The 23,634-nt window shown below is 37.7% G+C and overlaps 1 protein-coding gene across 1 annotated transcript in view; it reads left to right on the top strand.

Moving 5' to 3' along the window:
- The window catches only part of LOC107549680 (voltage-dependent R-type calcium channel subunit alpha-1E-like), a 161,860-nt gene that overhangs the window by 52,579 nt on the left and 85,647 nt on the right, over nt 1–23,634 (top strand). Inside the window, exons 5-6 of the mRNA XM_016230858.1 lie at nt 8,093–8,198; nt 8,799–8,938. Coding sequence (XP_016086344.1) covers nt 8,093–8,198; nt 8,799–8,938 — 246 coding nt within the window. The remainder of the gene's footprint in view (nt 1–8,092; nt 8,199–8,798; nt 8,939–23,634) is intronic.

Below are 23,634 nucleotides of genomic sequence, written 5' to 3' on the forward strand. Positions count from 1 at the left end.
CGAGTCCGAGTTCAATGAAACTCTACTCTTTATTAGTATCTTAACATTGTTTTAACCTTTACAACTACAAAAATGCAATGTTCATTTAAATGTAACAAAAGCAAACCTCTATTGCATCTTGCCATTTTGATTTTTGATCAATAGTTAGTGTCCTGCTTTGCTTAGCAAACTTAAAGTCATGTAACAGAAGTTATGGCTAAATTGATTTATGTATTGTGACATATTTTAGAGTGAAACAGGTTTTAGAATGTGAAAAATTAAAGGGCGGGACTTGATTTTATTCATTGTTAAAGTAAATGTATAAATTCAAGAGTGGGGGTAAAGGGGTAGGTATCTTGGTGAATGGGACCTTAAGAGCAGAAATGCACCTTTTATCTCAATAAAAAACAAGCTTATATCATTATTATGATTTTTAATGAAATATTAATTTTGAATAATCAAAATTAGTTTGTGTCTGCTTATTCTATTCATCAGTATTTGAACCATTAAAGAAGAAACTGCATTTTAATTTCTAAAAAAAAACGAAAAATGAATGGATGCCCCTTAGACAGGGCATTTAGATTTTTTTTCTTGGATGAAAATGAGGCTGTGAGGGATAAACCTAGTCTGTACAATAGCACACTCCCAATTTAGATGTACGTCTTCCACATAGTGTACATTTGTATGGGAGGAACAGTCAGCATTTTCATGTAGTACTATTGGATGCTGCCCAATTTAGCTAATCTTGTTTATTTCTAATAATGAACTTTACTTTTTTAGATTTACTAATGTGATACATCATGGGATTTTATCAGAGTAGCACGTTTTAATTGTAGACTCCTGAAATATTTCTGAAATGAGTGGCTTTTCAAAAGGATTATTGAAGCTGACATGGCAACCAATGTGTCTTAACCAGGTGCGACACGGCAAGTTTCCATCAACAAGTGATTTGTCTGTCGTCTGCACCGAAAGCAAAGATACTGCAGAAGGTGATGTTAACCGATATTGTGGCATGTGTGCAGCAGTGAACCGCGCTTAATTTGAATACAAGAACAACGTTTAAAATGGAGTAGAAAAGTGCAAGGTTTCTAAAAAATAATGAATAGAGCATAATATATAGGCTACAACAAGGTTTAATCTGGCCGCAGAGGAGCACAACGGGGTTGCCTGATATAAAGAGACGTTATCCCCGAAACAGAGCTTCCCACTTACGCAATACGGAAATATCTGCTAAGTGTGTTACTTATCTTTGTCAACCTGGCAACCATGTGCACGCACTTTAGTATATCTGAAAAGCCCTGAATGTGCTCTGTACAGAACATCCAAACTTAAAACGGTGGCATGTATAGTCTCAGAGAAATTCACTAAAATATAATGTCCTCATATGAGGATGCAGGGTCTCAGGATGTTAAACCCAGGCACACGGGTAATCTGAGGTTGTAAAACTGAAAAACTAAAAATCTCAGTCATTCACAATGTTTAACATATTTCCTTCACCTGGAGTGTACACGTATTAAATATTTTGACCAACATTATAAGCACATTTGACCATATTTAAAAAAAATGATGCATATAATATATATAAATAAATAAAATATACACATATTCAAATCCATTCCTATAAGAATTCCCAAAAAAAATCAGTGCAGAAAATGCGAAAGAAAGAACGTAGGTCTGCTTATATTCTGCGAATGATTTCATAAACATGAAATCAAAACATAAAAATAAAGTAATAAATATTAAATCCCATCATTTTCTACCATGCCAGGATGCAGTGTTTAACAGCAGGACACAAGGTGCAACTACACAGTGTTTGTCACAATCCCAAACCAACACACACAACTGCACTCATTTCATCTCTCCTCAACTTTTCACGCATGCTTGTGGATTATTATATCCATACTGACCCATTATCAGCCCCTCACCAGTAGTGCTGTGTTCGTCATATCGATGTATCGTCACAGAGATTTGACGATACGAGTATCGAGACAGCTGGCCCTGTATCGATATTGTGGCATGTGTGCAGCAGTGAACCGCGCTTAATTTGAATACAAGAACAACGTTTAAAATGGAGTAGAAAAGTGCAAGGTTTCTAAAAAATAATGAATAGAGCATAATATATAGGCTACAACAAGGTTTAATCTGGCCGCAGAGGAGCACAACGGGGTTGCCTGATATAAAGAGACGTTATCCCCGAAACAGAGCTTCCCACTTACGCAATACGGAAATATCTGCTAAGTGTGTTACTTATCTTTGTCAACCTGGCAACCATGTGCACGCACTTTCTCTCCACTGTGGATAAATGCGCTTGCTTTCTGAAAACACCAGTTAGCTTGAAGTTTAGCGATCTCCACTTCAATATTCTATTCTCAGAAAAGTGTAATTCATCAAGTGTTCATTTATGAGAGAGAGAGAGAGAGAGAGATAGAGGCTGTGTATGTATGAATTACCAACGTTTTGCCACGTTTCTCTATTAACAGTGAAGCTGTGGCTTTAATTCCTTTAGATGCAATGATGTTACCAGCTCCTTGTTGAGAAAGATAATCTAGCTCTTGAGCGATTAAGCTATTTAGTTGATACAATTGTGGGGGAAGCGCTAAAAAGTTTGTTCCTGAATGTCTGAGTGCAGCCGCAACGTGATCTGTGTGAGTGACTGAGTGTGTGTTTGCGTTAGATACAGTGAAGGCAGTGCATTAGTTGTGTGTGTGTTAGATACATGGAAGACAGCGCATTAGTTTAGAACTCTTCTAATTTTAATTGTAATTTTTTAAACGTAGAGATTGTGTTAATTTGTACAATGATAACCTACCAGCAATGTAAATATGATTTTTTTATATATTAGAATGAGTACATTACAATATAAATTTATTAGAATGAGTACATTATTATTTATGGGCTTAAAAACAAGATGCAAGCAATCAGAATATTGTACCTGGTGGGGAGTGCCCAATGTAAACATGAAACATATGCCATTACCTATATTGTACTGTGGTACAGTTATGGAGGCCCTTCATAATGCAGAGGTCAACTGCCTGCTCTGCCAATAGTTAGAAATGTCACTATAGTATGCAGTGTTTGATAAACAGCTGTTTTACTCAATTCTGCTGAGGTGAAATTCAGTGCTCATTGAAAAGCACTTTAAACTGTATCACATTCCATTGCCACTACTTGCACTGTTATTTTGAAATATATTCCAGTAAAATGTAGAAATAGACTGAGAGAGCTTGGAAGAGAAAGTGTTTTCTGATAAAGTCACTAAAGGTAATGGCGATACCTGTCTGATCCTGTGGCTGGGCTATTCAGTATTGCCCAGCTTCCTGAACTTATTAAGAGCTGATCTGAAGAAATATTGAGTATTGTGTATCGTGGTGGATGCATTGAAAGGATGTTTATGTAGTCAGTATTGATTGTACAAATGCATTCAGCAGCATGTAGAGAACACTGATGTCTCAGAGACCATATTAACTCTGAGTACTGACTTATGGCAGAGAGGAGAGAGCCTGTTGCCACGGATACCATTCGCTCTCTGTCTCTCTATTGCTCTTTCTCAGATTGCAATGTTGTCTCTCTTGCTCTCTTTCTATGTTCCTCTCACACTCTTTTGCTTCTTTTGCTACACCTACAGGGGTCCCTCACAGTGAGTGTATCTGACATGTAGGTAACCGTGCTGCTTTTCAGAATATTCCTGTCATTTGCAATACTTGGTGGCATGGTCAAAAAGACAAAAGAGGTTCTTAAATTTAAAACTTAAAACTTAAACAAGTAATCTAATCAGGGTGAATCGTACACAGAATCATGTCACAGCACAGTCTCTTAAATCTGCTATTCTAAATGTAAGGTCATTAACAAACAAGTCTTTTGTAATTAGCCAAATTATTGAAAACCATAAGCTGGACATCATCTTCCTGACAGAAACATGGCTTGACAGTAATCATAATTTTGTCCTAAATGAAACATCTCCACCAGGTTTTAGATATGTCAGAGTCCCTAGACTTAATAAGAAGGGTGGTGGGGTTGCCTGCCTGTTCCGCAATACTTTGTGCTGTCAACATTTCTCTGGGAGATTTTGAAACATTTGAATACCTTGCAGTGCATCTGAAGAGTGAACAGTCTGTTATTTTATTAGTTCTATAATCATCCTCCTAGACTCAACAAAGGCTTTCTTGATGATTTTGGAGAACTGCTTTCTAAGATTTTAACTGATTTTGAATATGTCTTAATCACTGGTAACTTTAATATCCATATTGATGTAATTTCTGATCTATCGACTGTTAATTTCACAGAGTTACTAAATTCATTTGGCCTTATTCAGCATGTAACTGGCCCCACACACAAACATGGTCACACACTCAACCTGGTAATCTCATGTGGCCTAACTTTCAGCCACACACAGATTGTTGATGTCGCCATATCTGACCATTATTGTGTCTTATGTGAGATTGCAGTATGTACCAAAACTGTGAGTGATAAGAGAACTGTCAATAAGCGCTATCTCTCTGCTGATTCTTCCACGACCTTCATGGAGCTCGTCATCTCTCCCTCCTCTCACTTCCCCCTCAGTAGACACTTATGAATTTTAGTCTCAGGCTGTCCAAATTTATCGACTCTGTTGCACCTCAACAAAGACTGTCTCTGGGACAATTAAAACCCCTTGGAGAAATAGTAAACCCAATGTAAAATTAAGAAGAGACTCCAGGAGAGCAGAAAGGCAATGGAAGCGCACAAAGCTTACAGTTCACCATGACATCTATAAGACTCATCTGAAAATGTTAAATAATGCAATGAGATCTGCAATAAAAGCGTATTTTTCAAGTTTAATTTAGGGGTGCACCGATCCGATATTCAGTATCGGTATCGCTCCGATACTGGCTTTTTCTGCCGGATCGGGGGTATCGGTCAGACGAGACTGATCCAAATCCGATATTGTGCTTATACTATTCTGTGTTATTGTTAAGCCCCACGAAAGGCACAAAATCATTATAAAGCTCCATAAAGTTTCCTTGGACTATATTTCAAGTGTTCAGAGACAGTTCTATAGGTACAGATGAATATTTAAGTCGTTAAATTCAAGTTCTCATAAACTCTTCTCTCCGCTGTGGCTGTCTGTCATCCCCCATTCAGCATTCAAACTGCATGTCGCTTTGGTTACGACAGTCAAGACGATGAAAATCTATCCAAGATGATTCACTGTTCCTATTATTATACTTGATCTGTAGATAAAGATCAGTGGTTTTGCAAAAAATGACTTTATCTTGCTGCAGTTTAGTGCTGTTTCTAAAGCATGTTAACGTTACTTTCTACCGGGTGTCTGTTAGATCATGGAGTAGAGAGCACTATGAATTGTTCTTCATGCGCACAGTAACTGAAATTTAAAACTGTTTGTTATTGTGAATTGTAAATTTTCTATCCTGTAAAACACTTTGTAAACACTGTTTTAAAAGGTGCTATATAAATAAAGCTTTACTTACTTATAAAAGCTAAAATAATGTATTCGTGCAGGGGCGTATCACACCCCCATTGGACTGTTTGTTGTGGTTTCTCCCTCTTGTGCCCTTATTTGGGCATCATTCACTCATGATTTTTGAGGGGGCACGTGGCGGAGGGGGGCGGGGGGAAGGAGGGAGGGGGTTTAGGGGCCATATCAGTTATACGATAGCAGTATAACTGGTTTAGGCTTATGTTTTATTTTTATTTTTTTTCCTTTTTATTCGAAATATTTCCAAACGTGTAAACTATATCAGGAAATATCTTGATTCTCAAATATGTGTAAGTAAATGCATTTTGCACACTTGATCAATAAATAGTGATGGGCAAAGTAGACTAATAGTGTTATCTATTAACTACACATAAAAACCCAACTTTTTACTTAAGTACCAGATATGGGTGTCATGCCATAACATATTTTTAATACAACTGACTTTCTATTTAATGTGAATTTAATAACAATATTGTAAGTAACTAATTATAACACTTTCATTTTACAGAGAGCAAAGAACATTTACATTAACAAAGTAATTAAAAATATATATATTTCATTCAGTCTAGCCAGAGTTCAGGCACTCTCAAAACTCTCATTAAAATCACTGAAGCTGTTTACACTGTGAAATGAATATTTTACTTACATTCGTACGCACATCTGCACTTCGTTGTTTCTGATGAGAGAATTCACCAGATAATTCAGTTAGCGAGCAAGTGAACAAAACAGCGCATTTCAGCGATGACTCATCTGCACGTCTCTGATTGGGCATTGCATTCATACGCTCAACAGAATCGTGTGTGATTGGTTATAATGCAGCGCTGTACAAACGCGTCTGTCTCTGGTTCAGCGCCAGCGCCAGCCGAACGCAGATTTAATTTTAGCAGCTGATGCTGTGTCGCACTGAAAGATCTAATCACACTGGTGTTATTGTATCAAATATAAAAAATATTATTTGGCTATTTTTTGTCTATTGGAAGCTGAATTCAAGATCCACTTGGCTCAGAAATCTGAGGGGGCACATACCCCCTCACGTTGAATGGGCATGACGCCTCTGTATCCGTGTATTAAGTGACTCCAAATTAACTGTTGAGAAGTAAAATACTCTAACAGCATTTTTAAGGTGAGATGCACCAGCAACAATTTTTTAAAAGAAATACTAAAATTGCAAATTTTAATGGCAAACTAATAAATGGCAAAATTATAGCCAAAATATATCAAAACCATATTGTTGCATAGGGGAGGATGTCAGATTCATTTTAAATTAAGAGCTTTACTGTGGGGAAAAAAGGTCACTTTTTGCATTTAAAAAAAATATTTATTAAAAGTATTAAACACGCACAGAGCATGTGCACAAGATACTTTCTTTTTGAAGATTATACAGCCTATTTAGAACATTGTTACTTTTGAAATGTTCCTCTTTGTATTTATCACATTATTTTATTCTTTCATATAAATAACCTTAACATACACTGTCTATTTTACCAAAACATATGTTGAATTGATTGTTTATGCCAATGCCAACATGTTGACACTAGTATTATGCTACTAGAACAAGAACCCAGCAAAGTCTGGACTTAATTTAATTAACACAAACTGAGGGAAAGAAAGGCACAGTAGAGAGAAAGACTTCCCCAGAGGTCTGTCCTCCAGCTGCCTGTTCTATTTGTACTGAACTCTCTCTATCTTCTCTGTCCTAAGCAGACTTGCAAAGCAGTACATCTTTTATGTACTGTTTTACGTCCCCACACACACTGGCAGAAATTGGCAGGTGCCTACACTCTAAAAAATGCTGGGTTGTTTCAACCCAATGTTGGGTCAAATATGGACTAACCCAACTGTTGGGTTAAATTTTGGTAACATTTTTAAATTAGCTTTTTAACCCAACAGTTGGGTTAGTCCATATTTGACCCAACATTGGGTTGAAACAACCCAGCATTTTTTAGAGTGTACATTGCAAAATCCAACATTTTTCTGTACACATGCAAATCAGTGGCTGACAGTGAACTCACAACCACCAGGGTTCATGAGAACATCTTGTGAACTGCTGCTCTCTTTGTTTGACAGGACAAGGCAATAGTCTTCATGCACTCATTGGCTGTGCGTTTGTGTGTGAGGGAGGGAGAGAGAGAGCTCATCTTTTACACGTGCACACTGAAACACACTCTAGGGGTCCCACCACCATGAAAACTCTGGAAATATTAGGGAATTCTTTTAATTGTTTGAAAATTTCTATAGGGAGTATAGATTTAAAAAAAAAAAATCCATAGTGGTTCAGTTTGTCAGATTTGTGAGCGAATCATTCTTTCGAGTTGTTTCTTTTTAAATGAGTAAGTCAAACAGGTTCCAAAATCTATAGGCTGTTTTGATAATGTACTATAAGACTTAAGAAAATTAGGAACTAGGATTTTAACAATTTAACAGTTTAATTGTTTTTATGGTTTGTATGATTAATGACAAGTTAAAAGTTTTTATGTACTTAAATATGTGCTGTGTTTGTGTTTTTTTAAGTATGTGCTTTTCAAGGTGAGCACAGTAACAGAGTGTGATCTCATGTTAACAACGTACACCAATGACCAAACATCAATCGCACAATCTGCCTTAAGTATGTACTCTTCCTTAACCTTCCTCCTCAACTCCGTTTGAATATATGATCCTGGCAACCATTATCGCCAACTGCATTGTCCTGGCCTTGGAGCAACACCTGCCTGGAGAGGACAAGACACCCATGTCAAAAAGACTTGTGAGAACATGCCTACCCACATAAATATACATAAATCACACATGAAGCATTGCTAAAAGTTGTTTATCCAAATAATTTGTTATAAATGACTAATTTTGGCCTAGTTATCTACTTATAGATGTAGTTCTAGAAATTTGTGTAATTAGAAAACCTACTATTCTGGATTAGTCTAGAGAATACAGTTATCCTCTAAATGTAGCACAAGCCTTCTTTCTTGTGCGGTCATATTCTTTCCTTCTTCGTATTCTTTGTTCTTGACAACTTTATTCAGACTTTATTCAGTAGTTTCCCCCAGTGAATCACTCACCACAAGCTAATTATTCCCATTCAAAGCATTTTTCCCTAATGTTTTATTTCTGTGACATATTTCTGAGAAGTGGTTGTTTAAACAGACAAAAGTAGTGGAAATCTTACCTCACTAAATAAAACCTCAATTAAAACTAAGATCTTAATTATAGATTTGTTGAATAGAACATTCAAAATCTAATGAGCACCCTACCTACATGACATTTTTAGGGCAATTTTGAATTCTAGGTTTTTTTCTCTCTTTTATATAGGTAGTTTCTGTTGTCTCACACCCAATCCATTCTCTTTTTTCAGGAAAAAACAGAGCCCTACTTTATAGGAATGTTTTGTTTTGAAGCCGGAATAAAAATCATTGCCTTGGGATTTGTATTCCACAAGGGCTCGTACCTGAGGAATGGCTGGAACGTCATGGACTTCATTGTCGTCCTAAGTGGGTGAGTGACAAGTGCTACTATCTTCTGAGTGATGCTGGGTTTGCTGATTTTAAACCTTTCCAGATCAGGGTCAGGCATTTTCATTGGTTTTGAATTTTGGTGCATGGTTTTATTCCACCTTTACTTGCAGTTCAGAGTTAGTCAGCTGAAACTTTTGATCGTTTCCCTGTATTTTGCATTGTAGAATAGGAGAGTGTTTCCTTGCGGTCAACATTCTGCATTGGTGAGATGTTGTGCAACATAAGGCTGTAGATTTGCTGAAACACGCTGGACTTTTGCTTCATTTTACTTCATTAAACTCTGCTTGATTGAATCATCTGGGGGGAGTATTAACTTTCAGACTAGACTGAGTGGAGAAATGAACAGCAGCTTGAAAACACTCCATTGGCAAGAACAGATATTGCATTAGCGCTGTCAAAACAGAGTGTCAAAAAGTGCTCTCCTCAAGGGAAAGGCTGCTGCAGCTTTCATTTACAGAGTAAACCACAATTTAGAAGCCTGAAGGGCAGAGGCCATTTTGCTCAGTACCGTTATGTTCTTCATCTGTTTTTCAGAGAGGACAGCTATCTAAAAGAGAAAGAAGGAAGAGAAGGAAAGAAAAAAGCAGACACACACATACACAGTGCAACGTAACGATACATATGAAATATTAATTGCTGTCATGGTGTTAAAGTACAAAGGGAGATGGGAGAATTTTACATGATTTCAACTCGCTTTCATTATTAATGAGCCCTGGATCTTTGTCTGGTTTAAGTGAGGAAGAAAATGTGAGAAAGACTTTAGCCTCTCAACCCCTATTTCTCATGGGCCCGTAAGATGTATACTGACACCTGACATGCACACACAGCAATAACAACACACACAAACACCCATGTATATAAACCTCTGTGCCTGTAAGTCAGGACAAAGTTGGTTATCCACATCATAAAGGGAAGTAATCATCAGAAGCAAGACATAATCATTTTTGAGACAGCATTGGTAGCAGCATTGAGGTCATGTAATCATAAGGTTCAGACTGGCTGAAGTGTAATTAATTTAATGACTGAGAGTCTAAAAACCCTTTAACATGACTCACATCAAGAAATTTCTCAACACAAATGACATACATTGCTTTGACCTCAGCATGTTTCCAGCACAATTCTGGTTTTGCTCCTCAGCTCCAAATTGGTCATAACGTACTGTACCTACACTTCTGTGCAAAATTTTTTTTTTATATAAATCTCTCATGGTCGCCAAGGCTGCATTTATTTAATTGAAAATAGTGGTAATATTGTGAAGTAAAATTACTATTTAAAAGTTTTGAATGTGAAAATGTTGTATATGTTTTAAAATTTACTTCTGTAATGGTAAAGCTGAATTTTCAGCAGCCATTACTCCAGTGTTCAGTGTCACATGATCCTTCTGAAATCATTCTAATATGCTGAATTAATGTGCTCCACACAAAAAAAAGAATTTTGGGTTTCTTTGATGAATAGAACATTCAAAAGAACATGTTTTTTTTGTTTTTTTTTGGTAAAAATGCAAAAAATGTTATTGTCACTTTTGATCAGTTTAATGTATTGTTGCTGAATAAAAGTATTACATTCAAAAAAATATCTTACTGACCCCCAAACTTTTTAACTTTTGTAATGTATATTCTAAATAAAACAATAAATTTTTTTCATTAATTCATTAGGCTGATTCAGACCAAAAAAACTGAGATTGCAGGTTTTTTTTTAATTTTTTATCTTTTTTGATTGATTCACTAAATAAAATTAATTTTTTAATTAACTGGGCTATATGGTCATACAGCATGATGTTTTTGTTAGCAGCTAGTGCAGACAATGGAATAGAAAGACATTTTGTGTAATTATTGTCTTTGTGTTCATTTCTTTTCTGATCACATTCAGACTACAAGCTAAAATGAGATTAAGTAGCGGCATTGCTGAATAGTGGTGCAGGAAACACTGCTTTACTGGTAGAATTACATATAAAAAAGTGATGGTAACACTTAAGATTAGAGCCCGAAATGTACCGCGTAATTAATCAGAATTTACAGCGTTCCTATTTGTAACTATAGAGTACCTCCACAATACCTACTCGTAGGTATAAGGGAACAATATGCAACATTTGGGGAATAAGGGGGTAATAACCTGCAAAATTATAAAGCATTTATACTGAAAGTATTTTATAACTAAAGGGCACCTATTCTGAAATCATGTGGTATGTATGACACACAGACCGCAATTTTCCACGTGAGCATAACTTACAGCTGTACGTACGTGCAGGTAAACGGAAACAATGTGCAACATTTGGGGGATAAGGGGGTAATGACTTGGAAAAATAAAAGTATATATACTGTTAGTTTTTCATAAGTAAGGTGTAACTATTCTAAGATTACGTGGTATGCATGTACTGTGTACAAGTTGCCTTATTGTAATAACACAAAATATATGATGCAGTATATTTTTACACTACGTACTGGGTACTTATTCTATTATTACAACAAACATCTTACATGACATTGATACAAACAGTAAACTGTAGTATACTATAGTATAATTTAGTAAATATAGTAAAGTTAAAAACCACCATAGTCTTTAAAAAAATTACCAAAGTTTACTTAAGAATATATGCTATAGTATTTACTAGTGTTTCTTTATGTGGGATCATGGAGATTACTAAAGTATGGGGAAATTATGTAATGAGTTTCTGCTATGATTTGCTTTAGAAATTTCCATATGAAAATGTACCCGATGAAAGAGCATTGCATATGGTCATCTCAGCAGCGAATCACGTCAGCAGCATTGTACCGTTGAGGTGCAATACAGTGGAAAACTAGATTACCTTCCAGCTCCTCCCAGGATATAACATATAAATGTAACATCATAATACACAACACATGTACATTTACCGAATAATTTATGTTTTTTTGTTTTTGAAAGCTGTAGTGCTGTTGGTGCACTTAAGCTTCGGTATGTGGTTTGAGGAAAGTAGAATAAAATGTACTACAACATTTTCTTAACTACTATGCAAACATACACCCTTTTTATATGTAGTTCCTGTGTAAGTGTAACATCTGTGGGCTGTAATTTAAAGTGATCCCTTGTTACCCTCTTGTTACGTGTAGTTACTGTGTAAGTGTAACATCCGCGGGCTGTAATTTAAAGTGATCCCTTGTTACCCTCTTGTTACATGTAGTCACTGTGTAAGTGTAACATTAAACAATTTTAGTTATGCTACAATAGAAATGTTTCAAAGTTATTAACAATGAACTGTATTACATAGTTAGTTAACAAATAAATATTTATATTATTTAACACAATTTTAACAAATCTTTGAACAGAATGCAGAAAAAACTAATTTGCTGCCACTTATCCAAAATACAAAGAACAGTAAAAAAAAAACACACACACACACACACACAAACAAACAAACAAACTAATCATGTTCTAAATTTATTTTTAATAGGCATACTGTCCATTTTTCCTTTCAGCTGTGGGCAGGCGTCAACGAATTTCTGGAGATCTTTTGCATATACAGGTGCATCTCAATAAATTAGGACGTCGTGGAAAAGTTAATTTATTTCAGTAATTCAACTCAAATTGTCATGTTCTAAATTTATTTTTAATAGGCATACTGTCCATTTTTCCTTTCAGCTGTGGGCAGGCGTCAACGAATTTCTGGAGATCATTTGCATATACAGGTGCATCTCAATAAATTAGAACGTCGTGGAAAAGTTAATTTATTTCAGTAATTCAACTCAAATTGTGACACTCGTGTATTAAATAAATTCAATGCACACAGAATGAAGTAGTTTAAGTCTTTGGTTCTTTTAATTGTGATGATTTTGGCTCACATTTAACAAAAACCCACCAATTCACCATCTCAACAAATTAGAATATGGTGACATGCCAATCAGCTAATCAACTCAAAACACCTGCAAAGGTTTCCTGAGCCTTCAAAATGGTCTCTCAGTTTGGTTCACTAGGCTACACAATCAAGGGGAAGACTGCTGATCTGACAGTTGTCCAGAAGACTATGTCAACAGACGTGTCAAGGAATTTGGCTACAGTTGTCGTATTCCTCTTGTTATGCAAAGTTGTCCCTGCAGTATATGAGGGAGCAGAAAAGTCCTCCACCACTTATGCAGTTTTCACCTGTGATCACAATTACAGAAAAATACATGGCAAAAAAAACTGTTAAAGGGGTGGTTCACTGTTTTTTTTCTAGGCTTGATTGTGTTTATTGGGTGCAGTCTAACATGTGTTAATGCTTTGTTTTTTAAAAAACGCATTATTTTTCACATAATTTACCTTTATTCCACACCGCTCTGTCCCTTCTCTGAGAAACATGCTGATCATTTCCTTCTTTTATGAAGCCCCTCCCTCAGAAATAGGCGATGGGCTCTGATTGGTTAGCTAGCCCAGTGTGTTGTGATTGGCTAAACCGCCTTTAGTGCGTGTCTAAACGTCCCGCCCCTCACATCAGCGGCATGTGCTCCACTGTTTTTAAACTGTGGTTAAAAACTCTTCAGCCCTGTTGCATATTTTGCATTTTTACAGAATTAGGCATACCTGAATTTTTAAAAAGTGCCCGAACCAACAAACATTAGAATAAATTTATAAAAATAGTCTCTATGTACAGAAAACCCTCTAAATTGTAACACATGTTGTTGTTTTATTGCATTAATTCATACGTTTATGACAAAAAAAAAAATCCTGATAAGTTACTCACCCCTATATCATCCAAGATGTTCATGTCTTTCTTTCTTCAGTCGCAAAGAAATGAAGATTTTTGAGGAAAACATTCCAGGATTTTTCTTCATACAGTGGACTTTTATGGTGGTCAGCAGATTGAAGATTAAAAACGCAGTTTCAATTAAGCTTTTAGATTTTTAACCATTAATTGTATTTATTTATCAAGAAATTCGGTGCATTAAAAAAAGCTTCTAAGTATATTAGCGAATAATTGTGTTGGATAGAGCCATTTATCCTACTCATCGGAACACACTTGAGCATGAGACTCAAAAAAATATTTTACAAAATCTTACTGACCCCAAACTTTTGTGTACATGTAATATTTATTTTAAATTGTCTAGTTTGTGCTTGTAAATTTATTTAAACTGGTTGTTAAAAGTTCAAATGGATTGTGTTGTTCTGTAATTGCTGTTAATAAATCTGTCAGAAAAAAATATGCTAAAGTTTCACCTTTAGGGGTACAACAGCCTGTCAGCCTTTTACAAAAATTAACCATGGTTTTATTACAGTAACCAGAGTTTACCACAGTATTTGTACTAAAACTGCAGTAACCACAAAGTTTCCATGGTAATAATAATACATTTTAGTACTTACAGTATGTAACACCATGTTTATTTTTCATGAGGTGCACTTTTGTAACTTATCTACCCTTAAAGCATGCATACTTGTATGGTACTAATATGCTCATTTTTAGGGGTATAGTTGCACTTTGAGGTTACTGCCTCAATAAAGGGCTAAAATACAATTATAGTATGTTTTATTTCTGACAATGTAAACAAAAAAGGCCTATGAAATGTTAAAAAACATGACTTTAAAATCTAATATTATGTGAGTATAATTACTGATTATATTCTTTTAATAATTTAAAAGATCAGTTAAGTTTAGAGGTATCGGTATAGATATCGGTGATACTGGGCTTGAAAATATCGATATCGGATCAAAAATAAAATAAGAGTATCGCCCATCCCTACAGCGCAGCATGGCCTCGCCCCCTTTGCAGCCTTTTCCCAAGGGCGGGGTTTATCTGGGTTTGTGATGTCACGAACCCGGGAAGTAACATGTTGTAGTCCCTACCAGCCGTTTTTGTAGGCATTAAACTGCCAGAATTTTAAAAGACGATATCTCCGTTTGCATTGAACTTTCAGCTTCGTAACTTTGCAGATATTGTTTATGCTCAAACAGCAACATTACACACTAACGTTAAAAAAGTGAAATCGCAATGAACCACCCCTTTAAGAAAAATGTTGTAGTAGATTTTATTCTACTTTCCTCAAACCACATATGGAAGCTCAAGTGCACCAACAGCACTACAGCTATCAAAAAAAATAAACATAAATTACAATGCTGCTGACGTGATTCGCTGCTGAGATGACCATATGCAATGCTCTTTCATCGGGTACATTTTCATATGGAAATTTCTAAACCAAATCATAGCAGAAACTCATTACATAATTTTCCCATACTTTAGTAATCTCCATGATCCCACATAAAGAAACACTAGTAAATAATATAACATATATTCTTAAGTAAACTGTGGTAATTTTTTTAAAGACTGGTGGTTTTTAACTTTACTATAATTACTAAATTATACTATAGTATACTACAGTTTACTGTTTGTATCAATGTCATGTAAGATGTATGTTGTAATAATAGAATAAGTACCCAGTACGTAGTGTAAAAATATACTGCATCATATATTTTGTGTTATTACAATAAGGCAACTTGTTCTAAATCATAATATTGTTGCCTAACACAGTAGGTCATGCATACCACATAATCTTAGAATAGTTACATCTTACTTATGAAATACTAACAGTATAAATACTTTTAATTTTCCAAGTCATTACCCCCTTATCCCCCAAATGTTGCACATTGTTTTCGTTTACCTACAAGTACGTACAGCTGTAAGTTATGCTTACGCGGAAAATTGCGGTTTGTGTGTCATACATACCACGTAATTTCAGAATAGGTGCCCTTTAGTTATAAAATACTTACAGTATAAATGCTTTATAATTTTGCAGGTTATTACCCCCTTATTCCCCAAATGTTGCATATTGTTCCCTTATACCTACGAGTAGGTACTGTGGAGGTACTCTATAGTTACAAATAGGAACGCTGTAAATTCTGTTTAATTACGCGGTACTGTTATGATCTCCAGCTGGAGTGCCATGAGCTCCTCTAGAGGGCAATCCATTCTGAACCTTGCCATTCACTCAGGACTCCATTTCCCATAATCCCTTGCCCGGCCTTATCAAGTGCATCATCTGTCTCTCATCAGATCTCATCATCAGTTCACAGCTGTCTCACATTAGTAGGACTATAAGAATAGCACACACACTCTCTGTCATCGCTGGTGATTGAACGTTGTATAGCTCTTCCGTGGTTTCTAGTTTCTCTGTTTCCTTGCCTTCGTGTTTTGATCCCTGGACTGTTTTCTTCTTTATGATTGTTTTGCTGCCTGCCCTGACCATTGCCTGATTATCTGGATTACTCTTTTGCCTTGCCACTGCCATCGTTGTTTGCTGTTGTTGACCACGCCTGTTTGACTACGCTCTTATTAAAGCCTTGCATTTGGATCCCCACTTTGTTATCACGCCTCCCTCGTTACAGAATCACCAGCCACACCCGGATCCAGCGGCTTTCTGAGCATTCCAGGCCATCCATGGACCCAGTTGACCAGCTACTACGTCTTCAGCAAAGAGGCTTATCTATTGAAGAGTATGTTCACCAGTTCTGTGAGTTATCCTATCTAGTACCGTTTGATGAAATTGCTTTAAAATACATTTTTCGTTTTGGACTCTGTCGAGTCCACAAGACGAGTCTGTGAAGTCATGGTTTCCTGGAGGAGAATTCAAATGTACTTTGAGAGACTTTATGGATTATGCTCTTTTGTTATGTGGTTCTCCCTTTACCGTGGGAGAGGCAAAGTCTCTTTCCAAAATGGCCACCAGCTCAGAGACCATTCACAAAATGGCTGACAAACCCAGAACCTGTTCTCAAGATGGCCACCACACCACAGCCTTCTGCTGTCATGTTTGTTTCTCCTGAGTCTCGTCCCGTAATGTCCACCATTCCAGAGTCTCTCTACAAGATGGCTGCCAACCCAGAGACTCTCCACGAAATGGCTGCCTCAGCTTCCATTCCTGAGTCAAGTCAAGTCACAGCTAATATTCGTGAGTCAAGTCAAGTCTCAGCTGATCTGCTAGAGCCTCGTCACGTCTCAGCTGTTCATCCAGAGCCTTGTCACATCTCAGCAGTTCGTCCAAAGTCATGCCAGGTCCTGTCTGTTACACCCAGATTATCAAGGTCAGCCCTTCGGTATCCCAGTCTGGTATCCAGTGTGAGGGATGCACCGCTGATGTCTGCATGCGCAGCTGGTATCCCCAAACCCACTCACTCTAGCCCTCCTGTTCCTGAACTGATTCCCCTGTCTGAAGCGCTTCCCATGATGAGGATCGCTTTTTGGTGTGTTTGGGCTGCATACACTACCACAGAACATCCAGAGATGGCGGTGCTCGCTCCAGGTCCTCCAGAGGTGGTGGCTGAGGCTGCAGAACCCTCCAAGGCGGCGGCGCTCGCTTTGGCTCCTGGTATGGTGGTGGCGCCCAGCAATACACTTTCAATCTGTTCTGTCATGGTCAAGGGGACCGTTGCTGAACTATGTACCTGTCCTGTTAAGGAGAATGTTAATGATCTCTCCCTGTTTCCTGCTGGTATTGCTGTAGAACCTCCAGAGGTGGCGGCATCCGCTGCAGAACCTCCAGAGGTGTCAGTAGTATTCACTTGTGAACTCTCGTCCTGTTCTGTTCCGGCCAAGGAGGCCGTCTGTGAACTCTCTGCCCGTCCTGTCACGGCTATGGAGGTCGTTTGTGAACTCTCTGCCTGTCTTGTCACAGCTATGGAGGCCGTCTGTGAACTCTCTGCCTGTCCTGTCATGGCTAGGGAGGCCATCTGTAAACTCTCTGCCTGTCCTATTATGGCTAAGAAGGCTGTTTCTGAACCCTCAGTCTGTCCTATCATGGCTATGGATGCCGTTTGTGAACTTTGTGTCTGTCCTGTCACTGTTATGGAGGTCGTCTGTGAATTCTCTGCCTATCCTGTCACAGCTAAGAAGGAAGTTTCTGAATTCTCTGACATTCCAGCCACGGTCAAAAAGGCTGCCCCTGAACTCTGCTCACCCTGTTTTGGCTAAAGATGCCATTTCTGAACTGTCTGCCAGTCTTGATACGGCAGCTGAGGCCATTGTTAACCTCTCTGTGCTTTATGCTCCAGTTCTGCCTGCTTGGTGGTATCCTGCACCATCAGCTCCGCCCTGGTGGTCTTCTGCTCCGCCTGCTCAGCCATGGTGGTCCTTAGCTCTGCTCTGGTGGTCTTCAGCTCTGCCCTGGCTCCCTGCTCTGTCGGCTATGCCCTGGCTCACTGCAATGCCCTGGCACTCTGCTCTGCCAGCTCTGCCCTGGCTCTCTGTTCCACTGGTTCTGCCTTGGCTTTCTGCTCTGCCCTGGCTCCCTGCTCCGCCGGCTTCGCCCTGACTCACTGCTCCGCCTTGGCCCTCTGCTCCGCCAGTTCCACCTTGGCTCTCTGCTCCACCAGCTCTGTCTCAGTCCCCTGTTCCTCTCCTTCCTCTTGGACCTGGCCCTCCATCCCACCCCCTGTTTCGCCTCCGCTCCACCTCCCTCCTGGACTCTGGTCTGTTCATGTTAAGGAGCGTTCTGCTCTGCCCTGGCTCCCTGCTCCGCCGGCTTCGCCCTGACTCACTGCTCCGCCTTGGCCCTCTGCTCCGCCAGTTCCACCTTGGCTCTCTGCTCCACCAGCTCTGTCTCAGTCCCCTGTTCCTATCCTTCCTCTTGGACCTGGACCTCCATACCCAACCTCTTTATCCTGTCTGTGTTCCTCCATCTAGATGAAATGGTGAGGCATTATTTAATCAAAGCTTGCACCCTCATTAGGAGGTGAGTGAAGATTATAAGATCTGGTGGTATCAGATGAGTCATAGTCGCTCATTAGGTTTTAATGAAGTCATGTGCATAGAGTACAAGGAGAAAGAACGGAAAATGAATAGCCTAGAGAGAGAGACAGGAAGTGCACGGAAAGCTCATCAAATATATGACATCATTGTTACTACATAAAAACTGCAATATTGATTTGAAAGTGCATTTTATTCATGGCAATTGCAGCTAATATTTTCAATTAACTAATTTTACATCATTGTTATATAAACTATTTACTGTTGTATAAGCTTGCAACAGTGGGATGCCAAGTAATTTACTACAAATGCACAGTGCCTTTAGTCTTGCTGAAAGTAGTTTCATAACTTTATTTTTTAATTGACGACTGATTGGTTTGTGAAAACATAAGGCAAAAAGAAAAGCATTTCGGTTTGAAGATTACGAAGGCAAACTTTATTTTTATTTGAAATATTGTGGACTGATGGTTTATGCACTGTAAGACCAGGAACGTGTCTTAAAGTAAATGGGTTCAGTTTTGATTTTTTTAAGCACATATTGCCTGGTTCATCCAAACGCTCAGCGTTGCGTTGAAACATTTGTTGGCACTAAATTAATGTGTTCTTGTGTCATTTCCAGTGTCGCTGCATTCACAGTTATTCGTGTATGCGAACATGTTTTTGTGCTAGTTATCATTCCTCTGCTCTTGACTGTGTCTTAGCAGCATTGTGTACAGGAAGTACGGATTAGCGCAGTATGGTGGCATGGTGCAGAAATCTGATTGTATAGTCGTTGTGAGTAGGTGGATAAATTGGTTGCCAGTCCTTACTTAAAGCCTATTATCGGCTGGCTCAAGACACAGTCATTTAAATGCAAATGGTGTCTTTGCAATCTTGGGGTCTGGTTGCAAGTCAACATCCAGCACCCAGAATCTTGGGGAATGAGAGGACCTCATCCCTAATGGCATTAATAATCATTGGTGTCTACTAGTCACCCGCCCCCTCTTTAAGCTGTGGGCATGTGGCATGGTGTACTCCCCTTGGACGCTCTATCTGTGTCTCTGAGGCTGTGCCAAACACATAAAGCTCTCTCAGAGACCATGATAAGCATCCTTCAAATCCACCAACATCAGTCTGTGCTGCCAATTTTGTGAAAACGTGCATGCGTGACGGTAAACACGATTTCTTTGGATGATGAAAATGATGAATTCCTCTGTTATAGTGCATGTGTACTCAAAAGCAAACATCAGAACTAAAAACAGTAATTTTTTACTTTAAAACATATTTAACCCTCATATGTCCAAGTGTTTATATTAGTTGTATTGTTTTTCCCTATTAAACATGTTTTTAGGGAACCATTGCGTTTAAAAATTTGAAGTTTTAGGCTTATTTTCCTTTGAAGTTCTTTTTTTAGAAAAGTGTTACAAAATTGCAATGCTGAGCTCTTAAGGAGGCGAAAATGCATATTTATCAATGGTAATGTGACCTTCAAAACAGTTATTTGGTGTAGTTTATATACAATATGATTTGCTTTTATGTGAATAACATTTAAAAAAAAAATTGTTCACCACGAACCACTGACCAAGACATTCAGAAAAATTAAATATATTTGGACTAAGCTTGTAAAAAAATATAACAGGGTCAAACACTTAGACAGTAGTGGGCAGTGACCATGTTGTGTGAATTTGGTTTGCTGGAAGATTAAAATTGTAAATAATTTCCTGCCAGACTTGCTGTTATTATACATTTCAGAGTGAGAGCTGCTGTTATATGCCATTTTAACTCAAATGGTCAACACTTGGCTGGTTAACATGGCCCTGTTAGCCCATGCTGGCGAGATACTAAGTACACCATCTGGTTCTAAAAACACCACTATTGATGTTTAACTTCACTATTGACTGCTATTCAGAATTTGCTTTGCATTGCAGAATCTGCTTATTGTTAATAATAACTGTAAACATCTGTCATGTAAAATAGCTTATTCAGGCCTGTAATAAATAAAAAGCAAAAAGCAGTTTTTAATGATCCCTCTTATTTTATTTTATTTTTTAATTATTTTCTTTTAACTGACATTTTGCAGATTCTGCAGATTATGACTAGCATTAGCATGCTTTTCTGGATTTCCACTGTCATCATACTGTTGACCCCATGTTCAACATTCATATCAACCTGTTATAATTGGATTAGAAAAGCAGAATCACAGTGTTGGAAAAACACACTAAACTCAAATTAATGCTAGGTTATCATGTCTGGTGACAGGTAACAAATGTAAACACACATCCTAATGAGATTGTGTGCCTGGGTTGCTACACATAAACCCAGCGGTAGCCTAATTATCATAAACAGCTGTTGATTAATTGATTGATCAGTTTAAATTTGTGCTCCCCATCTCCCCGTGGTTGTTTGCTGTAAAGAAACAGTGGTGTGAGCCTGCAATAATTTCTACTCTTGGCGAATAGGCAAAAGCATAGGAGCTCTCGCTACTGACAGGGGTTATGAGTTCATCTGCCGGGAGCCTGTCGCACCACAGAGGTGTCCACACTCTGACAGGACAGACAGCTGTCATCCGTGCACGGCTCCCATTGTTCTAGCAGGGCTTTACACCCACGCTATTTTTAAGAAGCGCTAGGCTCGAAGGAATAATGCTGTAATAGAGGGAGCTGGGTGACACGGGAAGAGGGAAAAAGAGCTAGCCTTAGATTTACCAAAGCTCATCTGTCACAGGCTTGCTGGAGGAAACCCAGCTGATATATTCATAATGAGGTGCATGTAGAAGGCAACATCAACTGGACTAGTAGATAACACTAGTTTGCACTTGGAGAGAAATATGGGTTGCATCCTTTTTCCCATATTTCTGTGACACACTAAAAGTATTAGTATTAGTATTAGCATTTCACTGGTGATGGTAAAGGACATACTTTTGAATATGTAGTGAGACAGCATGCCAGTATTGTTACCATGATTGTTAAAATGTTAATACAGTACATTTGATTCTTTTACTATATTTAATGCATGTTAAATTGATTAAGCAAGCTTATAAGTTATTGAAATTAATGTTTGCGTTGCAATCTGGGGACCTATAACATACTATTTTTAATGCATTAGGATTTAGGATGCATTAATCCAAGCATTTACAAGACCACCTATGAGAACATGCATGTAAGCTAAGCTTTTGTGTTCCATGTGCACACTTTTTGTGTGTTAATTATAGTGCCTGTCTGATAGCAGCTCCTTCACTGAGCCACGTGACTAGCACAATACAGCTTCTTCTGGATAATGCGTTCACACACTCTATCATTACCTCAGCTGCTGATATAAGAACAGCAGGCTTGAGTCTTGACTATGAGATGCAAACAGCAGGCTTGAGTCTTGACTATGAGATGCAGCTGCTCCAGTGAACAGGAACAGCGTGAAACTCCATGTCACCCTGAACCCTGAACTGTAGAGAAGCTGTTGTTACTATTAAAAAGAATTTCGTTTTTTCATGTTATCAAAAACTTCTTTATTCTTCTAACATTTTTTACACTTATAATATATATATATATATATATATATATATATATATATATATATTAGGGCTGTCAACATTTTTTTTATTTTTAGAATATTCGTCGAATTTAAAATAAAAATCCACATTCGAATGCAAAAACGTTGCATTCAAATTTTAGGTTTGCGTCTTTTTTAAATTTAGAATATTCGTCGAATTTAAAATAAAAATCCACATTCGAATGCAAAAACGTTGCATTCAAATTTTAGGTTTGCGTCAGGCAGCCTTATCAGGGGTGCACGAAATGCGACGACGATGTAAGTGTCATTGCATTTTAATGCTTTTGTTAGCCTATCCAGTTGAACCCACTAGATGCGGTGCTGCTACATTGTTCATTCAAAATATTGCAGAAAAAGAGAACAATCAATGCGGGGAACATGTTGTTTACATCAAAACCGAAACCAAGCCGTTCACACAGAATGCATATTTATCGCATTTTCTAGAGGGACATCTATCACCGTTGCACTCACATCTTGCACAAGAGAGCCGCATGTTTAGAAAGCTATGTAAAATTAATGTAAGTTCAACTTTTAAAAAACATGTTTCAAGATATATATTATAATCGGCAAAAAAATCCATTCCAATCGTTTTTCTGGGTTGCGTCCATTGCTGGAGCGGCTGAGAAGGTCTGCTGTCATTATACAGTATGAGAGCGGCCTCTTGAGGTGGAAATCACTGACACCACGTTCTGTTTGTTTTGACACATGACACTGCGTGCTGCACAGAGTGGGACACTTCAGATGCGGATTTAAAATGGACAACGAAACAGTGTGTATACAGTATACTATAGTGCATGTTTCATATCATTACTATGTAATTAATTTGTTGACTAGATGTTGGAATTATCAAAAAATTCCAAAGAAAGATCAACCGTTTGCTTTTAAGGCTAAGAGGACGCGTATTAGTACATTACTACATTAGAGAACATGAGTATTACCTCAAGTTGTTAAAACATGTGACCAAACACACGCAAGTCTGACCCAAATGTTTAATGTCACAGTGGTTACCATCTATTTGCATTAGTTTATATTCAGCTGGTCACATTAATGCATTTGTTAGCCAGCAAAGTTGCACATTTAAAGCTGTGACGTGAGAAAGCAAATTGATATGTACATTCAGCAGACAAAAATCCTGCCGTGCCACAGAGAGTGCCATTCACACAGTTTTCCATTAAATTACATTAAATTTGTCCCAAATTGTTGTTAATGTACATAATGACTTCACCCTAGGCTGTAAAATTATGTATTGTGCATTTTTCAGCGAAAAATTTGTTTTTCTGTGGCTTAAATAAAGTCGGTATGCTTCATATAGAGAACTATAATATAGATTGCGCTTTCTCTTTCCGATTGCTGTTTTTTTTAACAGTTACGTATGTAATGAACTATGAAATAATTATGATAATCAATATATAATTAATATTAATATTTTTATTCATTTACAAAGTATGGTTCAGTATTGTTTTTTT

The sequence above is a fragment of the Sinocyclocheilus grahami genome, unplaced genomic scaffold (genome assembly GCF_001515645.1).
Source record: "Sinocyclocheilus grahami isolate Dianchi unplaced genomic scaffold, SAMN03320097.WGS_v1.1 scaffold16.1, whole genome shotgun sequence".
NCBI classification, from domain to species: domain Eukaryota; kingdom Metazoa; phylum Chordata; class Actinopteri; order Cypriniformes; family Cyprinidae; genus Sinocyclocheilus; species Sinocyclocheilus grahami.